This window comes from Nelusetta ayraudi, unplaced genomic scaffold (genome assembly GCF_046127955.1).
Source record: "Nelusetta ayraudi isolate G7.1 ecotype Tasmania unplaced genomic scaffold, CSIRO-AGI_Nayr_v1 ptg000135l, whole genome shotgun sequence".
NCBI classification, from domain to species: domain Eukaryota; kingdom Metazoa; phylum Chordata; class Actinopteri; order Tetraodontiformes; family Monacanthidae; genus Nelusetta; species Nelusetta ayraudi.
The window spans coordinates 6303820-6326583 of record NW_027466185.1 but is presented as its reverse complement, the minus strand read 5'-3'; the positions used below and the strand labels follow the sequence as shown (position 1 = coordinate 6326583).

Genomic DNA, 22764 nt, shown 5'->3' with positions numbered 1-22764 from the left:
CACTTGTACAGTTGGCTTTTATTAAAACCAAGATTTTTATACAGTTGAATAGATGGAAAGGTTTACCACAGCCTGTGAATGGCACAAGTTTCTGTACACTTGAACTGTATTGAAACAATAAAAAAAAAACTTGAAATGTAAAAATCTGGTGTGTTTTTTTTTTTAATTTTTGTGTATTTTGCAAAACAAGAAGAAGAGTTGAACTGGAGTCCATCAGATGCAGGACGGAGCCCGACTGCATTCAGTTAAAGTTCTTTAAAGAAAAGTTACCGTGCACGTGTGTCCCCCCCCCCCCACCCCCCTCACTTCCTTGAGTTAAGCGGGGCCAACAGTTTTAATGCTAAAAGATTCCTGGAATTCCAGTCATCAGGGTCTCATGTCCCCCTGAACCATGAATTGGCCTCCACGGCAAGTCCAACCGTCTTCTCCAGGTGACTTTTCTTTTTTGTTTTTTTTCTTTTTTGAAGTGTAAAGTGAAAAGGTGGCAGCTCAGTCCCAGGAGCAACTTTTCTGTTGATCGAACAAGGTTTTGACATGATGTAATTGCTCCGTCAGTTCAGCCGGGGCGCCGTTTTGGTCCAGTTTCTCTTTTATCTGCACAAAATTTCAAGAACTGAATAAATAACAGATGTGAGGTGTAATGACATGTACATATTGCAAATGAAAATCTGATGAGGAAACTTCAGGTATATTCATTTAAAATGAACTATATTACACCTACATTTGGAGCGTTGTCATATTTTAACCCACACCACCACAATTAATTTTTCTAGAAAAAGGGGTTCTGTGAAGAATTTAAAAAAAGAGCACATGTAGCCCTTTGTTTACAGCCTCCAGCCAAAACATGTGACTTTAGCTTCTTTTTCCACATATCTCAAAGGGGACAAAAATGACAATGCTAAGGTGGTCTCAATAACGGGTGTGTGTGTGCTTGATGACATCACAAAGGGCAATTTTCCTGAACTGCAGTTCACCATCAGATCTCAGAGAGTAAAGGTAGCAAAATATTTGAAAAAAAATGACTTCACATACGGTTAGAAAACATTTGTAGAAATTCAAAGAAATAACACGGTCAGGCACGTTTGAGTTATCTGTAAAAGTGCAGCCAAAACCAAACACGCAAAAGCCACAAAACAGAAACTACCTTATCTGTGCAGCACACAAGGTTACGAGTTGTATTTTCATCTCGACAGTTGACACAGACGACGGCTAAATTGAGTCTGAGCTTCGTGCCCGGAACACTTATCGTGTTTTCACACCAGGAAAGTCCTTTAGTTCGCTTTCTTTGGTCCGGACCAAAATACAATGTATCTTTTCGGTTGGGTACGGTTCCTTTTCACATTGCAATTTTCGCAAGAGTCCCAGGATTTGACAACAAACCCAAATGTGTGCAAAGATTGTTCAAATCATTGGACAAAACGGTCCGGGGGGGGGGGCGGGGTAACACGGTAAAATACGGAAACAATCGTGGATCTCCAGCGTGCTGCACTCGTGCTCATAATGTTTGTTTTTTTCCACACAAACACAAGCGTTTGCAGGTAATTTGGAGCATCAGAAGCTTTGAATGCAACGTCGATTTTATGAGATTTTTACCATTTTGCGACAACGAAGCCGTTTGGCAAGAAGCGTCTCCTCATTGCTCCACGTTGAACCACGACTCATGTTCGCCTGACGGTCCGACGACGTGCTACTAAACTTTCTACTATGCTAACCAAAACATCATTTCCCATAATGGTTGTGGCTACGGAAGCCTGTGACGTGTAAAACAGTGTGTGATTTCACAACTGGTTCGAGCCACGGTGCGGTCGATCTCACACATCAACCGATGGTTCATTTGGAAGCGAACCGAGACCACCCCTCCGGCGAGGTCTCGGACCGGCTGTTTGCTCCGGACCAGAGTTCGCTGGTTTGTATTCACACCAGCCCAAAAGGTTCGCAAAAGGGACTTTTTTGGTTTAGTTCGAACCAAACAGGGCAGGTGTGAATACGCCCTTAAAAGTAGTGATGCAACAAGGGTGGTAATTGAGATACAGTGTGTTGTGCAAAAGGTTCAAAATGTGACCTTCAGAATGTCTTAGTTTGTATTTGTTTTGCCTAACAGGTATTGCGAACGCCGTGACATACAGTAGGTGCAGGGCTTCACACACAGACGGGGAAAACTGACCACTTTCTCGTAGCGCTGGATGAATTTGTGGAGATCTCTGAGGGCCACGGCCTGGTTAAACTCGTTTTCATGTTTCTGAAACGACAGCAAGCACCAGCTTAATTATTAGCTGAAGGTTACACGGTCACCGGTCACTCCATTGGGTGCACCTGTTCCGCTGGACAGTGAGGCAGGTACCTAGTCAGCCAATCCAGGGCAGCTGCCCCGTGCCTCCAGACGTGAAGTTTAAAGAGAGAATCGGGAATGGGTACGGAACAAGATTTAAATGCCAGACGGGCTAGCTTCACAAACTGCTGATCTACTGGGTACTCAGAGAGTGGAAACAAGGAAGTATCCAGTAAGCCACATCGCTCTAGGTTTAAAAAGAAATATATATTTTCGATGTCCAGGGTCAAAGGACTCTGAGCTGGTTTGGGAAGAGGAAGTCAAATAACGTGTCACAACACATTGTAGAGCATCTGTTAAACATACAACGCATAACACTTGGTGAAAAAAACGTGGACTGGCAGCAGCAGAGGAACACACGCTGTCAGAGTCAGATAAGGACAGGAAACTAGGGCAACAGATGACACGGGGTCACCAAAACTGCACATTAGACGTTTAGGAAACACATTGCCTAACCCGATGAGTCGCAATTTTTCACGCAACGCAACGCAACGGACTACATTTGCTGTGAATCACATGAAAGCATGGATCTGTCCCGTTTACATAGATTAATTGTTGACCACGTCCATCACATTATAATCTTATAATGCTGACATGCATTTTTGACCACGTCATGGAATGGTGGAACTGAATCTGTGCAATGCTGCCATCAATATCGAAATCTGTAAGGAATGTTGCATCTACTCGATGATGCAACAATGAAGGCAGTTCTCAAAGCAATAAGGTGACCAACCTGGTACTAAAGGTTAAAGTCCCTCTGATTGTCACATCCCAAAGGATGTGGCATTTACTAATACTGGGTGTAATACTAATACTTCTAACTAAGTACTGGGTGCCAAGCAGGGAGCCAATGGGTGCCAATGGGTGTTTGGGATGACTTGGCCAGGCATTGAACTCACAAGATCCCATTCTAAGGGTGGACACTCTACCTCTGGGTGGACCACTGAACTGGTCAAGGTAGTAGCGTACTAGATTGTGTATTTGGTCGTGAACGTTACCTTGGACTCCTCCAGCAGGAAGCCTTTAAATTCGGACGGCGTGATGGGCGACTGGTCCTTGATCTGCTGGTAGTAACTCTTCACTTCCTGTTTGAACTTGGGAATGTCTTTGGCGTAGAGGAGCTTGTTGGTCGGCGCATACTGGAACACACACGTTTCAAAGTTGTATACTGTTCTCCAGCCGCCCGTTCCTCCCTCTACCCAGACATTTACCCAGGTTTTACCTTCCCCAGCTGAGCATCACTGAGGGAAAAGGAATCCATGAAGGCCTGGGCGATGACGGACAGGCAGCCGTCCAGGTGGGCCGTCTTCTCCACGTCGAACACAAACTGAGGGTTCTTGATGATGTTGACCCAGTAGCGAAGCGGCAAACTGCGAAGCGGGACAATCAAAGCAGGTTGGAAAACCTTTCAACTTGTCCGGCTGAGCCATTCACCAATTCCCACATCGATCGCACGGCCCCACCTGTTGGTCTTCCAGATGTGCAATACGTCGGGGTCGTTGATCTTCATGTTGTCCGCTTGCGTGTCCAAGAAGTCGAAGAAGTATTTGACAGTCAGTGGGGCTTTACAGTGCGTCGCCCCCCATATGGATTTGAACAGGTTCTCCACGAATGAGTGCACCGCCACCTTCGAGGAGACAGAGTGGATGGGGCATTTTAAAAACAGCCAAATGGGTGTCGCCTACCTGATGGCCATTTGTGACATAGAGGTTGATTAATAAATGCGTTGTGTTTTTGTGTAGAGGTACACAAGCTACAAGAACTCATATTGATAGTGAGGTGGGTCTGCGTTAGTGCATCAGGCAACCTGCAGAGATATTGCTACTGTTCATTGTGTTACTAAGGTGTGGAGCGTGTGCTATTTCTACTTTGCCCCTGCCTGTGTAAACATCACACTTCTTTAATTCTCACTTCTAGTTTTCCACAGCACTCTCCAGCTGTGCACTAGCCCATTTCCCGTGGCATGACTGTCGAACCACCTTTGAACCATTTGTTTAACTAGTTGCCCTTCCAGGGTCAAACCACCTTTGAACCTCTTGTCCTTCCCCCTTTTACCCACATGCATAAAACCTGACTGTTCCCTTCTTCCGGAGCTCCGTAATAAAACTCTCAGAAGACTCTGGATTCCTTTCGCAGCTCTTAATTTTTTTGGCCACAAGCGCATCTTTGGATCAGTTCTGCATATGAACAGTGTGTGCGCCTGGTTCCTCTCACTTTAGTGGAGAGCAGCTTGGTGAGGTGCACTTCCTTCAGTTTAAGCTTCTTCCTCTCCGGGTTCGTTCTCTGGTCCTCGACGTCTTCGGGATCAATCTGGAGAGGAGCGCCATTCCAATGCACAGCGAGACAGGACAATGGTTTGATAAACTACCCACCACAACTGCCGACATTATTAAACAGTGATCTTACCAAGTGGAAGTACTTCCCCGAGAAATTCTCATCATCTGAAGGAAAACACATGGACAGAGCTTAGCGGCAACAGCATACAGTCATCACTTTGGCAATCCAGCTTTTAGTTTCTGTGTTCATCAAGATACCTTTTACTGTTTTTGTGGCTCTGTATAAAAGTTATTTCTCAGCTAAATGCAATGCTTCCCACATGCATTTTTCTTGGCTGCTAGTCAGTCACCTGTATTTTGTGTGTTTCTTGAAGAACTATAACGAAACAGGCCTGGTGAAACGTGCCTACAGTCTTTGCTTATTTTTTTTTCTTCACATCTCCTATATGGTTAAGAGTGTACAGGAATGCTTTTAGCAAGGGGAGCACATCTTGGAAGCCAGTCAGGAGAAGCGAAAACAGCTTTTTGACCTAGAAAAGCCTTTTTTTCCATCCTCTTTTTTTGGCTCTCTTTGGGCAACGAGTATCGGTTGCTGGCCGGAAGCTGGACTCTAGACTGAAACTGCAGTCGAGTGAAAATGCTTTCGTTTGCTGGTTTGCAAGGTTAACGATATCCCCACAGATTCCAGTTCCAATGCCAGATTAACTATTTAAAAAGTAACTGCAGATTAAACTCTCACCTGCATGCGTATCACCCTGTCCAAACTCTAATTTCAAACATTAGATGTAGAGACACGCTTGCACACTCTCTTACCCCTCAGACTTCCTTGCGGACTCAGAGGGGGATGAGTTTTCCGAGAGAGCACTTTGACTGTCGCACCATCAGGAACCTGCAAAAACACAGAAAAATGTACATTTCTGACATTTTCTTCCTACATGTAGCGTCTTCTTTTTTCTTTCTTTTTTTTAACAATACTGCTAATGCAGTGTTAGCTTTAAAAAAATAGAACACTGCTAAAACACGGTTAGAAATGTGGTGAGTCAGCAATAAATTAAAACTGCCCTTTACTTTAGACACTTTGAGTGGCTGACAGAAAACCACAGACTCGTGCTTGAAATAATCTATCTTAAGTCTCTGGTGGAGTTGGGTGTGACTGCTGAATGTTATGTTCTAAAAAAAAACGAGAAGAAAAAAAAGATTATCTTCCCAGAACTGGTGCTTTGACAATTTCAACACTTCTGCATTGTGTCTCCCTGAATTAACTGCGTTAAGCTAAGTTTTTTACTTTCTCGCTGTCACTTCCTGACATAAACCAGACCACCACCTCACAATGCAAGTCACTATTGAGTCCACCCATCCCCCCGCCCCCACCCCGATTGTTCTCTGATGGACACAATAAAACTATGATCTGATTACCCAGCCATTAAAAAGCACTTTGTTTCTTTATTTTTCTACAAAAATTCTTCTCTCACGAAGATGACTTAACTCTTGTCAGACCAAATTCAATTGAGTTGATGCGCCCAGGGAAGGATGAGTTGTTTATTGGCACATTTTTAAAGTACAAAAGATTTTAGACAGCTTTGTCTTCAATTGCGTGCTTGTGTGCTTCTTCCTTCCACGGTCCTATATGCCAGTTCCATCACACTTTGTGCAATTTAGCTGTCCACCCTTGAAGAAACCCCAAAGTTTGATGGAAATGCGAGGCGAACAAAGCGTCCTCAACAGCCTTTAGACGAGAAGGAAATCCATGTCAGACCTGCGGGCATTTCTCACCTGGTAGTGCTTTAGTGTGTTGAGCATTGTCACCTCCCCAACGACCACTGAGCTTGCGTCTACTTCCTCGAGAGGGACAAACGATCCATTCTTCTGATGCTCTGACATAAGGAAACAGACCTTGGCACTCAGTCTAATTATTACAATGGGAAACTCATTCAGAAAGAAGCTAATTGGCTGTATTGTGTAGAGTTAAATTAAGGCAACTGGATTGGTTTTGCCATTTTGAAGATGTTTTTCCATATATTTAACCGCCAGGAGAAGGTCGGGCCTAAAGGTTGTTGATCCCTCTTATTGGCATTGTGAAATCAATCAATCAATGTGAAATGGTCTTTCACATTGAGCACATTAAGCACATTGAGTTTACGCTTGCTATATGGAACGGGCTTTATAAATAAATCTGACTTGGCTTGACTTCCAGGAAGTGCACAAGTGCGACAACATTGCTCATGCCAGAATTAGTGCACCACACGGTGACACCACACACCCTTTTGTCTACCGCTTGATTAGCAGGTTAGGTATGTATAGGTAGGTCTAACTTGCACTTTGTTCTCATTTCAAGTGTATTCTCAATGTATAGATGCTGACTGCCACAAATCAAACACCCATTGCCCCAAATCTCTTCAGGTTGCCCCTTAAAACCACTTTCAGCTCACCAACACAAAGCTCCCTGATGGGTGTGCAGTAGGGAAACCCAAACTTGTTCTTGAAACTGGCCAGGATTTTCTCTTTGAGCTGCTCCACTGTGTCGCAATTTAGTGCATTGACCTCCAGGGGCTCGCTGACCTCTCCATCGCAGCCCACTGCAAACAGCACCTTCAGCTTCTGTAGGGGACACACGGGCGAAGATCTCAAGATGAAATTTTTACAAAGCCCACTTGACTCATATGTTGTCATCCATCATTCAGTCACAAGCTGACCGAAGACGCATGTTAGTGGTTATATTGACTCCTGTCTGTGGAAACAACAGAGTTCTTGTAAAGTACATACGTCTAATTGACAGTGCGGTTCTTGCCAATTTTTCAACGAGAGGTGTGGTAAATGAAAGGGTTTCACAGCAACATCAATCTCAATCAAACTTGACCTAATGGACACAACGTCCTTCTAATGGAGAGAAATGAAACAGTGGTTTGAGAGATGGCTTGTGTCTGCTTCGGTTGACAGCAACAGAGAGAGGGAAGTGGAAGCGAAGAGGGAATCAAGAGCTCTGAGGGTGCATCAAAATGCATGAACAGGTGGCTATTAATAAACTGCTGTTGCTGGGTCAAAGACATCTGCTGCACTTTGTGTATTCAAATAACTCTGTGCCCTTTTCCCTCTTGATCTTAAAATTATAGTTTTGTCACAATATATATATATATATATATATATATATATATATATATATATATATATATATATATATATATATATATATACATATATATACGTATATATATGTATATATACATACATATATATTTTATTTTTTTATTTATTTTATTTTTTTCAACAATTCACTGACTTCCCTGACAGAGATGACTGAACTGCCAAAGAGGCCAAATAGTAATGTCTCCTTTGACTTTCCAGAAAATTTCAAGCACATTTTAAGTCAACTTTTGAAAATTCACCTAAGCCACCACTGTGTTTCCGTTAAGGCTGTTAGTCAGAATGAATTAGGATACATAAAGTTATGTCATAGTAGAGGTAAACAAGGCCAGCATCAGGAATTACTGTGAAAAATTGTGCAGGTTATAATAATTCTTGAAGGTAAGCTGGCATTGCCCAAGAGGAGTGTAACTTTTAGACGCTACAACGAAACAGCTTTGTCAGTGAGTGAACTGTTGGCTTTTTATTTTTCATAAAACATTTTGCACATCAGCTATGATTTGAAAAAGGCCGTAAAGCACCTCCAGTGAGCTTACACACCTTTTAACAAATCAGATTTTGGGGGGGATGTTTCTTTTTACATATTTTTTTAATGTGATATTCTTTGATTTTCCTGGCGACATGGTGCCAGGCAGGCAAAAACTGTAATATAGTCCTTGGCTACATAAATGACAATGGTGCCCTTCTCCCCATTACAAGATAGTTTCCACCAAAACATTTTCTGAGACTATCACTAGGAAGAGAGTTCAAGAAAGTAGAAAAGTGTATTTCCCCTTCTGTATTTCTTGTAATCACATCATATTAGTACCTCATCAGGCCTTTAAAATGTAACTCAAAAACCTAATTTCAATTGATCACTTGCCCATAACCCACACTGATGGGGATGGACCCACAGTGTTAAGAGCCCTGAGTGTGGATCTGCATTTGTCTATAGCTAGCAATATACAGTAGGTCGGAAATGCATTCACATTATCTGTAAGACAAAGTGTTGTGGTGAAAAGAACATTGAAGGGGGGTAGAGATGAGATGGAAAGAACCTACAAATCTCATCTCCATTAGGCGGCTGCTTTCTGGCCTGAGTGCTCTGTTAAATAAACGTGTCATGACTTGGATGTTACAAAAAAAAAAGGAAAAAAGCCTGCTGTGTTGAAACTTCAGTTTACCTTCAAAATGCAAAAAAGGTTGGTTTTTTTTTTTGGGGGGGGGGGGGGTTGTGAAACGTTTTCACTTTCCGCATCTAGAGACAGTAGTGATGTGCTGTTGTTGCACTGCTCCTGAGTATTTAAAGAGAGTGTGTGTGTGTGTGCGCTAGGAAGAAATGTGCGCTTGTATAAAGCACATTGACACATGCACATCAACACTGCACCTACGCGTTATGTCACAGCTCTCTCTATTTGGTCCTTGGGGAGGAAAGCGTGCCCTGGCACTGTGTGCCCTCACTGATGTGATGAGTACCAGAAATGCTTACCAACCACATTTCCTTTCACTCTGAATCTGACACAAGAGGAACTTCTTCCCCTCACCCCTGAAACAGGTCCTACTCTTCAAATGATATGACATGAAGCTTCACCTACATTAGAAGCGCTACTTCGATGTGAAAGGCGGAGCTGCAGTGAATTTGCGCTTTCGGGAAACAGTTATTTATATATCACACACCTTTTTTTTCCCCTTGCGAAGTACACTTTTGAGTACATTGCCGGGATTGGCAAATCCACAGTGCTTAGCACCCTTCAGATTAACCAACACAGGCCTTTCTCAATATCTTACTTTCCAGCTGTTATCCTTTAACCACCCTTGCTGAGACCACAGAAACTTTCAATCTCATTTTCACAACCTTAGTCACGTCTGCCAGAAATAATGGCAAGTATTTCCTGCCCACAACTTGAGATGGTACAATTTCTCATTTCAGACAGGTTTTTGTTCTTCTTTTCTGTCATCCTACTCAAAGGCGCACGCAAATGGCGATGCTGAGCGCTTAGCTGTTAAAGGCCCCGGCAGCCGGAGGAACGTGACGAATAGCTCAAGTCAAACCCTGTATGACACAATATTCTGGAGCGTTTTACAGTCTTTGAAAAATTGTTCCAACACTAGCATTGTGCTGAAGACATGAAGCCCGCGTTATGCACTTCATTTCGAAGTGGTTCGAAAACATGCACCAAAATGCGTCAGTCAATAATTTCATTTAAGTCGACCACAAGCAATTTCAGAAGGTAACGTCAAGGAAGCTCAGTGTTTAAAAGCGCTGCAGATTAAGTTGCACTTTGGCATATTTGTCAAAGGCCCTTAAATATATGGAGGAGGAAGTAGTCGGCAACCAGTCGCTGGTGCACAAGTTCTTCTTACACTCCTGTGCATCAAGTGAGGAGGTTTGTTATTAGCTTCAGACCTGTCTGTGAAGAGACCCAGAAAACCCAACAAAAAAGGAACTGCGAGTCAATGTGACTCTGCGTTCTAATTTTAGACTTTGCGTCGCTATTCTGGTTTTTGGAGGAAACTGGAACCATGTTGTGTTTATGGTGGGGTCGGGGGGAAATGTCAGTACCAAAGTGGCAAAGTCTTGAGCCTGCCACAGCAGCCAGTCCTCGCTCAGTGTGTACAGAGCTTTCTCAGTCACGCAGTCCACCGGCCCCTTCGCCGTCTGCTGCGTCAGAGCGCTCACTATCAGGAACAAGTGCTCCCCCACGGTTTCCTGTGCAAAGGGCAAAACAAAGAAGCAAACAAACAAATGGTCCAATAACCAGCATTTGAATAATTTGAACTGAAGCACTGGCCTAGCTGTTAGCGTGCATTTGGAGTTGTTGGCGATACCCGCAGGAAGCCGTAGAGGCAGATGGACATCCAGTTGGTCAGCAGCTTCTCCACGATGGACTCGGTGCGCCGAAGCAGCAGTTTGGGCTGAGTGGCACCGCGCTGCTGCATCAGGTCGCGCAGCAGGGCCTCCATCACCTCCGTCAGGTACGGCAGGTCGCTGTGGAGCGCCACGGTCAGCAGTGATGCAAACACGCACCTGGAGGGGGGAGGCGAGCGGACACAGGTGAACTTCGGCCGTAGCGATCAGGAAGAGAGAGAACCGGCACGTAGGACGGTAAAGGGTGAAGGACAAACAGATTTTTGACCTAACCTTCTATTAAACAACAAGGAATTGTAAAGTCACAGTGTTATTGTCTGTAAGCAGACTAAAAATGGAAAAAGAATGCAGTTTAGATGATAATTTAAGAGGAAGTAAAGGTAACAAGAAGTAGAAAGCAATGTATATGAATAAGGTAGGTGTTGAAGAAGCCACATCAAGTGAAAGTAGTGGGAGTAAGTCCCAGTGAACGCTTTGTAAATGACAAAAGTTCAACCTTTACTTCCTTTGCTTGCTCCCCGGTTGAGAATACAGCTGCAAAAGTCAATTCGTTGTGAAATTGATTGCATTCTTTGATTCGATTAGATTAAACGATCATGTGAGTCGGTGGGGAGAAAAACACTTAAAGGGCACCTATGATGCGTTTCCACTTTTCTGAGCTTTAAAAACTGGTACAATGTTGAACCCTATCGTCAAACAATCGAAAATCGTCAAATAATGACGTCATTGTGTGCCGGAGCTCCTTTCATGGCCAAGCTCCGGCACACTCTCGGACCGGTTCCGCCCTCCCCCGCTCAAACGCAATGCGCTGCTCCAAGAAAATGTTTTTTCGGTGTCAGGGAAATTAAAAAATATAAAATAAAAAATACAGAGCGACTACCGAAGCACCAAGGACCACAACCGTCGGAGTGGAACGAACAGAGAAAATGTTGGCGGTTTGTTCAGCCTAATGCGGATGCGATGGAACATAGGTCCGGTCGCCAACGGGAGTGAGACGGGCTCGACTCGGCCGGTGGACAACGAGAGAATAGTCAGCCACGGCAATATTTGAAAACATGTATGAGGACTGTGAGTGTATTGTGACCTCAAGCAACATTCGTTTTAAGACTACTTGCAACGTACAACCGCTGAATGGTGTTGATGAACTGTTAGCCACCACCGCTAACTCCGTGCTCTGCTTGTTATGTGTGTTGTGTTTGCTGGCAGCGAAACTGAAGAGGCAGCGATTTTGACTCGCAAGTTTCTCTCCTTATAGGGATGTTCACGCTGCCAGCATGGTAACATGGGTTGTATAGAGCTCTTCCTGCTTTGTGCTTGGTGTGGACTTAAGCTGTGCAGATATTCTTGTCTAATAATAAACGACTCTATGACTGAAGTGATCGTTTCAGCGTACATATTTTCTCTGCTAGGACAGTGTTTTGATACAAGTCAACAGTATGAAACCAAATCATTCTAAGCCCTATTAAAATGTCTTGCAAAAATACAAAACGAAAACACGGTCAGTACACAAAGTAAAATATATTTCCGGGGACACGGAAGGCACAGAAAATGTCCAGGGACCTTCGATCCGCCTTGCGGCCGTAACTCAGCCCGCGCTGGGTCCCTACGAAGCATGATTAGTCGGTAAACAGCTGCTAAAAAGTGAAGCCTTCACGACGGTAAGTGTTTAAATTGTGCCTGTTTCATAAAGTTTGCCGTTTCCTCTTCACTCCCGCACCGGCAAACTGAGGAAGTGAGGTTCAGCAGCGATGAAGAGTGTGACCAATCGCAGCGGAGTGGGCCGGGCGGGGGCGTACACCGGCAAGGCTGGGGGTGGAGTGAAGTGAAACAGAGCGTTTTCGCGGGATGCAGTAAATACGAGGTAAAGGAGCCGCGAGATACGCAAATCTAAAAAGCTTTCAGCGCGGAAAATCGTGTGTTGCTGCTCTGGAGGGGCCAGATATCAAACACAAAAGCCCGAAAATTAGTATAATAGATGACCTTTAAAAAAAAGACTCCTGAAAATTACAGACACCTCTAGTTCGGAACATGTGTGCTAAAACTCACAGGTTCACTAAACTCTCTTTTGTGACAACACAAAGGGGCGCTGATACGACCCTCAAGTCAGTGGCAACATCCTCCATTCCCCAACTTGTTTTCCTGTCCGCCAACCACCGCGGTCCGAACACTGAACTCACTTGTCTTTAATGCCGAAGCTCTTCTGCTCCTCTATTGCGTGCACCATGGAGGTGAGGAAGAGCTGGTTGTGGATCAGCCTGGACACTGCCTGGCAGACTTCGTCAAGCTGGACCTGCACCCCATCCTGGTTCAAATCACAACAACAGGTCACTGACTGTTGACCACCTTCCTCCGTCCTGCTCCGGGGATCAAACCTCACCTGGCCAATGTCCTTGATGCACGACACCATCATAGACTCACTCTAGGAAGAGAAATAAAGGGAGCCACTGTCACATGACCAGACTTGTCTGCTGTATACGTGTGCTGCCTTGTTAAGCCCCACTGTACCTCAGGGAAAAAGATTTTGGCTGCAAAATGCTTGTAATCCAGAAAGGGAATTGCTCCAACATTTTCCAATAAGTCGGCTTTCTCTGTTTGAAGATCCACGAAACCTGCAGGGAATAGGAAGATAAAACTGGTACAACGCAACTTGTTGCTCATTTGGATGGGAGACCACTTGCTATCTTTCACGTTTATGCCCAGCCTAGCGTGTAAAAAAAAACAACCTTTCTCAGTGGAGTATGCGCATAAAACCTGAATTTAACAGGTTTTCTTGCAGGTATTTGAAAGCGGAAGTCTGCATGTGTGCGGAAAGTTTAACTCTTTAATGTGGTTGCACAGATGACAGACAGATGCTAGTTGTGCTAGCAGCAGCTAACGTAACCCTTCGCGGAGATCAGTAGTGGAGTACACATATCTTGGAAACTCGTTTTTATCCCAGACTTCACCCCAAGTTTTTTTTCCTTTGAAACAACTGAAGTTGTTTCACTTAATGTCAGTCCATCAGTCCAAAGTGGCCAATGACCTTGCGGCCGTTCACTCGCCGTTTAGCCATTTGCGCAGAACTCCGACTGACCTTGTCTGATGTCACTCCTGATGTCGAACTCCAGCTCTTCCATGCGCTTGTTCATCTGATCAGCGAGCATCTTCTGTTTGCGACGATAGATCATGACCGCGACTTGGGGACACACGGTTGTCAGGTTATCATACAGTAAGATCATTTATTAGCTTATGACCTGCAAAATGTCCAAGTGCTGTACACGTACAAATGACGATGAAGGGTATTGACGCAAGAAAGAGCAGCGACAACATGGAGTAAGAGGATAAGGACTTTGGCATCAGAAGCACCATCTTATTTCCATATATTATCTGAAGGGAAGGAAAAAACACAGCACTTTTATTATTATATGTGCTCCCAATCACAATCTTTGCTTAAGGGGATGCAGTGAGTTGAAGGATCACCTTCAACTTCTGAAATTTAGCCTCTGATGTTTGCTCTATCTTGCAGGTGAAGAAGTCAGTCTCATTACTGGTTTCTTTCTTTTGCATTTCACACTTGTAGTCTGCCCCTCTCTGAATGCCCCACACAGACAATTCTTGGGGGGACATGTCCAACTTGTCTGCCTTTTTCTGGAAAAGAGAACCAAAAGTCATCCTTCACTATTCCTGTCTCCTATTAGTAAGTGCATGTGTTCTAGTAAAAGCCATACCTGTATGGTGACAAGGACACTGTCCCCGACTCTGGTGGTTGTGAAGTTGGAAAACTCAGGCTCCGGGTAGTAGGTCATTAATTTGCTGCAGGTCAAAGTTTGATTGGCCACTACCAAATGCACATAGCTTGCAAAAATGGATCCGTATTCCGCTTGTGATGAATTAAAAGTCAGATTCTAGTAAGAGAATAAATCACTACATTATTTGCAATGCTTCGTCTTCAGGAAATGGCGATAATGATGCAAGCAAAAGTCACACAAGATAAGATAAAATTACACCAAAACACAGACGAACTAAAAAGATTTTAAAATAGTAACACACAACCCAACCTTTTCTGCAAAGTACTGAATTCTACCTTGTCTCTTAATATAGCATTAAGTGACACTGTAGCGTGAAAGGGCACACTGCACATGTCACAAAGTCGCAATGTGAAACAACACAATTGTCAGAATCCCAAAACAACTTGGATTTGGTCACCATTGCAATAGCTTTGGAAAAGCATTTTGGAAAATGTCTGAAAGCCTGCGGAAGTGGCCGTGGAAAGTCTGTTTCTGTTTAGCTCAAAAACACCTGATCCTCCCTCTTTTACCGCACCAAGATTGGAACACACTACAGCTGAAATTGAATACGCAAATCAGAAGTAAAGGGCTAAGGGTCTGCGGCTAAAGGCTAGTATGGGACTGAGTCATACTCTTCCGTGACTGTCAAGCAATAAATTGTCCCGTTGGAGGCTGAAAGGTTCAATGAGATCACACAGTGGAACAAGAAAAGCAAGACAGAAGATGCGCTCACCTGGCTCTCTGTTTCCGTGAAAGTCAGGATTTTGTATGGTGAGTGGCTTAGCGCAATCCCATCCACAAAGTCCAGGTGGGATCCCATGAGTGTTATCTGCCTATTTCCACTGTTGGACAACAGAAGGAGAAATCATAGATGGTTCTCGATATGTGCACCCAGTGTCCATTGGGTTCCACCAAGATGAAAAAGCCCCAAAAAAATGTTGAAGTGATAGTACAGTGCATCAAGGAGTGGTGGTGGAAAACATCCAGTGGGCTTCAGCTCTCCACCAGTATGTTGACAGAATGTGTCTATGTGACTGTTAAATCAAAAAAAACAAAAAAACAATGGCAAATAATTTGTCCCTAGCGTGCATAAAGACTCGCAAAAATATTTGCTCTTCAGAACTTGTTTGCTAAAACACACAGTTCAGGATATTAGTTCTTTGTGATGTCATTAAGGGCTAATCACAGGTGAAGTGAAAACAACCCAAATCAAATTCAGTGATTGTTCACTTTGTTTTTGTATTTGTCCCTTTTTAAACATTTGGAAGGCACAACAATGCATCAGTTTTAGCAAGAGCCTCAAACTGCCTGAGGCTCACAGGACTAAATATGTGGTTCTGGGCCTTTTTTGGGTTTTCTTTGTTTTTGTTTTTTTTTTATATCTAATTCTCTAAGGCGATCTCCACTGGCCTATAGAAAAAATGAATTGTCAGTGTGTGTAGCACCTTTAAAAGGCATGTGGTTGCTGTCACACCTTGAAATGTGTTCTGAAGGTTGTGTGACGCTTCTGTTGGATGCGAGGAAAAGCAGAAGTTGATAAAAGGAAGTGGCCGACTTGCAGTGGACGCAAGTGCGACAGAGGAAGTGGCTGTCTCTTACCAACAATTAACCTTTTACCTTTTTGTGTTTCTCACTTCCTAATGGTGTCTGGTAGTGGATATACTTCAGATTGTGATGGAACACAGGCATAACTTAACATGGTGCAGTACCAGTGGCGTCTGAGGCCTGTTACCTGAACCAGGAACTGTCGGGCGTGATGTTGTTGCAGGATGGCAATGAGCGGTAGCTTATGGTTGTGGTGCCGTGGCATGTACCGTCAGGGAGAAGGACGCACACTTTGGCTGTGCCTTTGCTGTTGGCGCTGGGAATTTGGAACATCAGTGTTTCACCAGTGTTACTCCAGACGGGTGATCTGAATTGGAATAGCCGAGGAAATGGGGGAGAAAAAGGTTCCGGTCAATTTAGAGATGACAGAAAGATTTTTTTTTTTTGGAAGGATTTTAAAATACATATATTGATAGAGAAAATGTGCGGTATTTATTTTTGCAGGACACACAATTCAATTCAATATTTAAAAAAAAAAAATTCCACTAGACATGATAGAAAGTAGGCTAGCATTTTTATTTTTTGGAATTAATTTGAGTGCTGTGGGAAAAAAACTGGGTTGCGAATCGCGACTTCATGATGAGGATAGCTGTTGATGTGTAATGGGAAATATGTATTATTGGGTTATTCTTTATTATGTTGTATTCTGTGTCATATGATCACTAGTAGCACGTGTAATCTGTTCGTTTCATAGTATAACCTTCTCAAGACATTCTCCTCGTGGTCCACCAGAGGAGGCTGTAAATGTGTCAGCTTGTGCTGATTCTCTGTGCTTTGTTTTCCTCTTCTTCCCTTCCTTATCTATTCCCCTCCCAGTCCAGTGTATAAGAGACCTTCTTCCTCCTTTCCTCCTCGCACTCGCACTCCCATTTTACTGTGTTTTGTGCCTCGGAGCTCCGATCCCCTTTTTATTGTTTGTTCATTAAATTACTTATTATCCCAGTATTCCTGCATCGGCATCTTCGCTCTTTTCCACAACAGATGTTTCACGTAAACCTGACTTACTCCCATGGCTTGCAGTCCATGTCAGCCCGTATCCTCACCCTGATCACGTCACCCAGGTTCCTACCCGTCAACTTTGCCTGGTTTTTGCCGTAAAAAGACACAGTGTGTGGAGAGACGGAGGAGATGATCGGGGTCTGAGCATGGAAAGAAAGAGGCGGTGTTCGTGTGAGGTGAGCGTCAGGAGAACAAGACTTTTCAGACAATGACTTTCAGACTCACAGAGTAGTTCCTCTTCGATGGAAGCGTTTGGCAAACGCTTACCTATGGTGCGATGTGAGAGAATGAGGAAGTGGAAGAGGTTAGAATGCCAGTTATACTGAAAGCAATACACGTTTGAGAAATCATTAACTCAGGCTAGGAAAAAAGAAATCTTCATTTTTCAATAAATAGGGGAATTGGGAAAATAAGAATCTGCCCAAAACCCCAAATGTAGTCTTCGGTACTCCTCACTAGCAGGCGCTGTTTGATATCATTACTATCATTACGAGTAATGTTGAAGGATTACATTGCCCGCTTTTTGATTTGCCCAGGTACAGCCAGTCTCACTCCATCCGCATCCAGCCTCCACACACTGTATGCAGCTGGCGAGAAAACAAACATTTGTTAATGGCATCCAGCCACAGTTAGTGATGTTGTCACCTGCTGCGATCACACATCTCACACTAACCATAAACAATATCAACCTGAGGCTAGCAAAAAGGTATTCCTGTGTAACTAAGTTTATTCTTGGTCTTTTGCTTTTTCTGATCCTGTGATGTGAGTCTGAACTGAATGATTTTACTTCCTGCTGTGATGAGGCTTTGGCATGCATGTTTGCTCTCTCTCTTTCTTTTTTTTTTAACCCAACTTCCTGCCCAGAGGCCGGGTTGTTGCGCTCTGTACATTTTCATCTTAAAAGTTTTTGGTTCTCTTGGTCGCAATTCTAGAAGAGCTTTAATGGAGTCTCTCTTTTTCTTTATTTTGTCCATGCAAATGTTTATACCAGCCTAATGTCCAAGTCCAACTATTCCATCAGGGCAGTTTTGTTTTGCAAGCAGTCACAAATACAAGCTTCACATTTTGTGCTGCACTTTATTTATTGTTTTGTTAAAAATGTTCTACAATTAACGTGTTCTGTCTATAAGGCTGTGAGATTAGTTTTTTTTTTAGGTAGGAAATATGAGAGCAGAAAACTCTGAACTGATCTGCCCTCTTACTATTGGACTCACAGGGAAGAAGTTGGTGGTCCAATCATGTCGCTGCAGTTGTAGATCCTCATTTGTTGCGATAAATCTGCCGTCCAAAGTGTAATGCGAATGCTGACATGCAAGCCTGTGGGGTTTTAAAAATCCAAATTTGGGATTTGTGTCGAATAACAGCACTCAGACAGGATTGTTGTGACAGCGAGTGGGTTTATGTGAAATAACTATATCGGCGGTTGTGTTATTGGTCAAATGTCGCTCACCATCAGTAGGAAGTGTGCTTTTTGCAAGTGTGCAGGTGCATTGTGGGATTAGTGGTGAGACCGCCTCCCCAGTGCACAGATTGACAGAATTTGCGGTGAAGCCACAGGTGAAGTTTGACACAGGGCTCCGGCTCACACTGACGTGTGTTAGCACAATGAGTTTGATCTGAGAAAATATATAAGATGCAAGGAATTATTGACAGTAAAAATAACTGACAGTGGGGTTGAAAAGCATTGTACTAGCAATACCTCATCCGTTTTCTCCTCGACAACTCTGTGGGAGATCATTTTCTGCTGAAAGTCGTCAGGAATGGACAGCCAGTCTGAGCCTCGGCAGTCGTCTTCAAACGTGCAACTGGAAAGAGAAAGTGACGCTTGATCCAAGCTGCTGAACGCCTCCAAGCGGCAATCCATGTGCGCGTTCTCCCTCACCTGCTCTTGGAGATGCACCACACACAGTGGGGATCCTGTGCAGACCAACATTCCTGCACTGTGGCGTAGTTGCTGCACGTGGCCACAGGCATGCGCTTTATCTAGCGCAGAAACAACAACACCTTAGAGCAAAAATGCCGGCGTGAGCCCCAAATTAGATTGGCCAGAGTCGTTGGTGCTCCCACCTGGTTTTGGAACGGCACGTAGATGTGTTTGCGGTCCACTTGGTCCATATGTAGTTTGGGACGCACCGTTCGGTCATCGTTGGATCTGTAGAGCACACTGGGGCAGGGGCTACGGTAGTTCTTGTCGACGGCGAGCTGATGAAAACAATGGCTGTTGTTATGTTTCTGGACGATTGAGCCTCCCTTCCAATCCAGTCCAGCTAAGCACCAAGGAAAGTGCTGTACATACATTGGTACGTATCAAACATGATGTATTATTAATGTAGGGACATGAAAAAAATCTATCATTACAATAGGTTACTAAATAATGAGTAAAATTCTTCCATCCCAAGTTGAAAAATGAAGCTGTTCCACATTATTATTGTCACAACCTTGTTTCTAGGAAACAACGGCCCACTTGTAACGCTCGAACGGAACAATCTTATTTAGCCAGCAACTCATTCAAAAGTAAAGGCAGACTTGAGTCTCCGTGGGCAGCCTAAAGGGAAGAGCTCTTCGACAACACTGTTCACCACAAGCCCTGTAGAACAGCAAACGTAGGCCTGCTTCAATTTGTGTTTTGTTTTTTTTTACTTTTGACTGTAGCAAAACCAGTGCTGGCTGGTTTTGCTCCATTGAAAGGCAGGCAAGGCAGACCAGAAATCTCGACAGTTGCTATCTTTGAGAGATACCAGGCAACAGAACTATGGAGACTGGCAAACTTTGAATATTGCAATTTGGATGCAAAAGACCTCATGAAGGACTTTGACAGTTTTCTGGTCTGGCTAATCCTTTCATTCAAATTCTAATATCTGATGTTGCTCTCTGAAAAATTATTGCGATCGAGTTTCTGGTACACGCCTCGCTTCCTCCACGTTGCCTCGCTTCCTCTGATATCGCAACCATACTTTGCACCTCAGGGGAAAAGTTTCGACGGCACTGACATCTTGATTTCTCCATGTTCGTTTTTTTTTTTTTTCTTCTTCTTTCTGTGGTGAACCATAACAGGAAGTGAATCTTGAGCTAAGATTGTCAGAAGGGAACGAGCCAAGGGCGGGTTCTGTGGGTCACAAGCGTGTCGTACAGTGACTGTTGCAGACAACAGACACATTCTGCTCATAATATCCACAATGAAATTCCATCAATCAATCTTTTTTTTTTTTTTTAGGTTGATTCGACTTTGGTCGGTAACTGTCCACCGAATGAAAAATAATACACTCAAATGTGTTTTGCAGTTAGAATTGAACTTGCAGAAATTTAGCCCATTTTTCACCATATTTAAGCTAAATTAGCTGCCTCCAAATATGTATTGTGCATCTTATTGGCTCAGCAGGCAACAAGCAACACTGCCCCAAATACCCTGAGAATTGCACTTGGTGGATTTGAAATAATATTGGGAAATAAACACACACACCAATAAAAAAAACCCAAAAGAAAACAGGAGCAGAATGGAACCTATTGCCTCTGGAAGGGAATATAATGCGGAACCATCTGCTGATTTGTGCTCAGTTCTCGAAACACGTAAGGAATCGAGCTGTCTCTGCAGTTTCTCAATATTTGACGAGAAAGCAAAGAGGACGCAATATGATGGACTTGTGTAATGAAGTGTTTGAGACAAGGAGTCTGGGAAGAATCAACCCAAGAAATATTGTTCATCCTTCCCAGACGCCTGTCATTGTTTTTCCTTGCTTGAGGGGTTCCAGACCTAAATGCCAATTTGACGATGCCACTCGGAGCTCGTGTACATCCAACTAAATTACTTTGCGAATTTACTTTGACACTGTAATGGATGCATTGCAGATTATCTGTCGAACCTAATCAATAAAGGAAGTAAGTTGCACATTTCATCTGACAGCAGCCTGACCCCAGCAGCGGTGTGTCACTATCGTCTTGTTCAACCCACCTTAATGACCTGCCCGTCATCTGTCCCGATGAAGAACACCATCCAGGCCCTGTGCCTCACCGCCAGCACTGAAGTCATGTTGTTCTGCCTGTAGACGACCGCCTGTGGCTTCAGAGCCTTCAGCGGCAACACAAACATATCGGTGATCAGATTTGATTCCTGGAGAGCTTTTATGAAAACCCTCAGCAGGCGCTAAATGGACATGATGGATTTTACGTCCCAGTCGGACACGGATCACATATAGTAAAAGGGGAAGTTTGTCAGCACAGGAGGAGGAACTGTCAGGAACTCAGTTGAAGCGTTGTGACCAGTTGCATCTTCCAGTGCATTTCCGAGTATTTTCAACCAAAATTTTGCACTGTGGCAAGAGGACAATATATTCAACACTGCTAGTGTCACAATGCTACTGGAGTGTTAGTATGTGTGCGTGTGTGCGTTAGGGTAACACACAAACAAGATGAAATTTAAGGCTGACTCTCTGGGGTTGACGTCACCAACCTCCAGTGAGATCTTGGTGCCTTTCGTGACATCACAAAGGGCTGATTTCCAGAAGTGCGCGTTTCAGAGCACATTTTGAGACGCAGAGGGAGCAAAAGAAGAGTAGAAAGTTCCTTCTTTTGGGGTGTTCGCTGTTAGAGACCCTACAGAAAGTTTAGAAAGTTGAAAGAATACCATACTCACATTTTTCTCACGATGAAGTCTGAAGTCTGGGTCTCTGTCCGTGCGACCTCCGAGATCAGAGCCAATGTCAAACAAAACCAGCTGGGTGTTGGTTTCTTCTCCATCTACAGCGAAGACGCCAACCCACAACACCTGCGTGGCTCCGGGGACCAGGGACGATGCCATGACCTTTGTGGCACTTTTACCGGCATCAGTGGGCGCCAGAATTCCCCCCCGAATATCCTTCAGGGAGTCACGCTTCCCCTGGTCTCCCTTAAACCAAAGAAGATGCGCTTCTTTGGTGCCGGTTTTGTTGTGGTTGAAGATGAGATAGATGACAGCACCGACCTGGAATCCATCCACAAAGTTCACATCGGGGTTGCCTTTATAGTGGACCATGGCATTTGACGAGTCGCTGATGGCGGAAAAAATGCCGCCCCTTTGATCGTTCTTCGTGTTGAGGAGGTTGAGGGCACCTATGTCGGAGGGGCATCCCACGTCAATGGATCGATTGAGCTGCTGCACGGCGGTCAGGATGTACGTCTCAGATTTTGGCGAGTTCCGACTTGTCACGTTCACCAGGATGGCCACAGACGCGTTGCTGCGCCACGGGGGTCCCACCAGGACGGGTTCCCGGTACAGCACCCTAGAAATGTCCACCAGGTCCAGCAGCTCGCAGTAGCCGCAGTTGTCGCTGGTGACTCCGCAGGTAATCAGAGTTCCGCCACTGACAAACGGCAGCAAAACGTGAACTCGAAAGGTGTCTGTCCCTTTGTCGGCCTCAGTAAGTTGCACTGACACGGTCCCGGCTCCTTTCACGACCGCCCTCAGGTCCACTGTTCGGTTCAGCCTCAAGTCGTGACTCAGCTGGTGCAGCCTGTCGTCCGTGGCGACGTAAACACGGCCGGCGTCCACGGCGAAATGGCGGATTTCTTGACCAAAGTTGTAGCCGCCGTCCTCCTGGCACGGAGCCGGCCGTGCCAAGACTGCCAGCAGAGGAAGGAGCATCAGCTTCATCTTCGTCTGGTCAGTGGGAGCTCACGCGTCGGGCTGACCTCATGGCACTCTGGCCCGGCAAGGCACTTCCTTCACTACGGCGCTGGAATGGAGTCGTGCGTAAAAGCGCGCGCGCGAGAGCGAGAGAGAGAGAGAGAGAGAGAGAGAGAGAGAGAGAGAGAGAGAGAGAGAGC

General features: G+C 44.5%; 1 protein-coding gene across 2 annotated transcripts; it reads right to left on the bottom strand.

The window, feature by feature from the left end:
- On the bottom strand, positions 1 to 22695 carry plxnc1 (plexin C1). 2 transcript variants are annotated; one of them, XM_076051811.1, is made up of 31 exons: positions 21596 to 22694; positions 20915 to 21031; positions 19033 to 19167; positions 18848 to 18948; positions 18665 to 18770; positions 18416 to 18581; positions 18180 to 18282; positions 17477 to 17552; positions 17191 to 17232; positions 16972 to 17105; positions 16094 to 16273; positions 15095 to 15203; positions 14302 to 14478; positions 14054 to 14221; positions 13858 to 13960; positions 13668 to 13769; positions 13100 to 13203; positions 12972 to 13013; positions 12772 to 12896; positions 10555 to 10753; positions 10289 to 10435; positions 7035 to 7203; positions 6379 to 6479; positions 5419 to 5494; positions 4736 to 4770; positions 4544 to 4639; positions 3793 to 3956; positions 3552 to 3699; positions 3328 to 3468; positions 2165 to 2239; positions 1 to 594 (listed from the first exon to the last, which is right to left on the bottom strand). In XM_076051811.1, the coding sequence occupies exons 1-31, from the start codon at positions 22589 to 22591 to the stop codon at positions 490 to 492; spliced, it is 4542 nt and encodes a 1513-aa protein (XP_075907926.1). In that variant the 5' UTR covers positions 22592 to 22694; the 3' UTR covers positions 1 to 489. The 2 variants fall into 2 exon arrangements, with proteins under 2 accessions (XP_075907926.1, XP_075907927.1); XM_076051812.1 differs by lacking the exon at positions 3328 to 3468 and having other exon boundaries at positions 21596 to 22695.
- Positions 22696 to 22764: the final 69 nt, after the last annotated feature.

Coding starts and splice junctions, on each gene's coding strand:
- plxnc1 (XM_076051811.1), bottom strand. CDS start 22,591: ATGAAGCTGATGCTCCTTCCTCTGCTGGCAGTCTTGGCACGGCCGGCT. Junction 13,204..13,667: donor CAGGAGTGACATCAGACAAG/GTCAGTCGGAGT, acceptor TATTCCCTGCAG/GTTTCGTGGATCTTCAAACA. Junction 5,495..6,378: donor ACACACTAAAGCACTACCAG/GTGAGAAATGCC, acceptor GTGTTTTTGCAG/GTTCCTGATGGTGCGACAGT.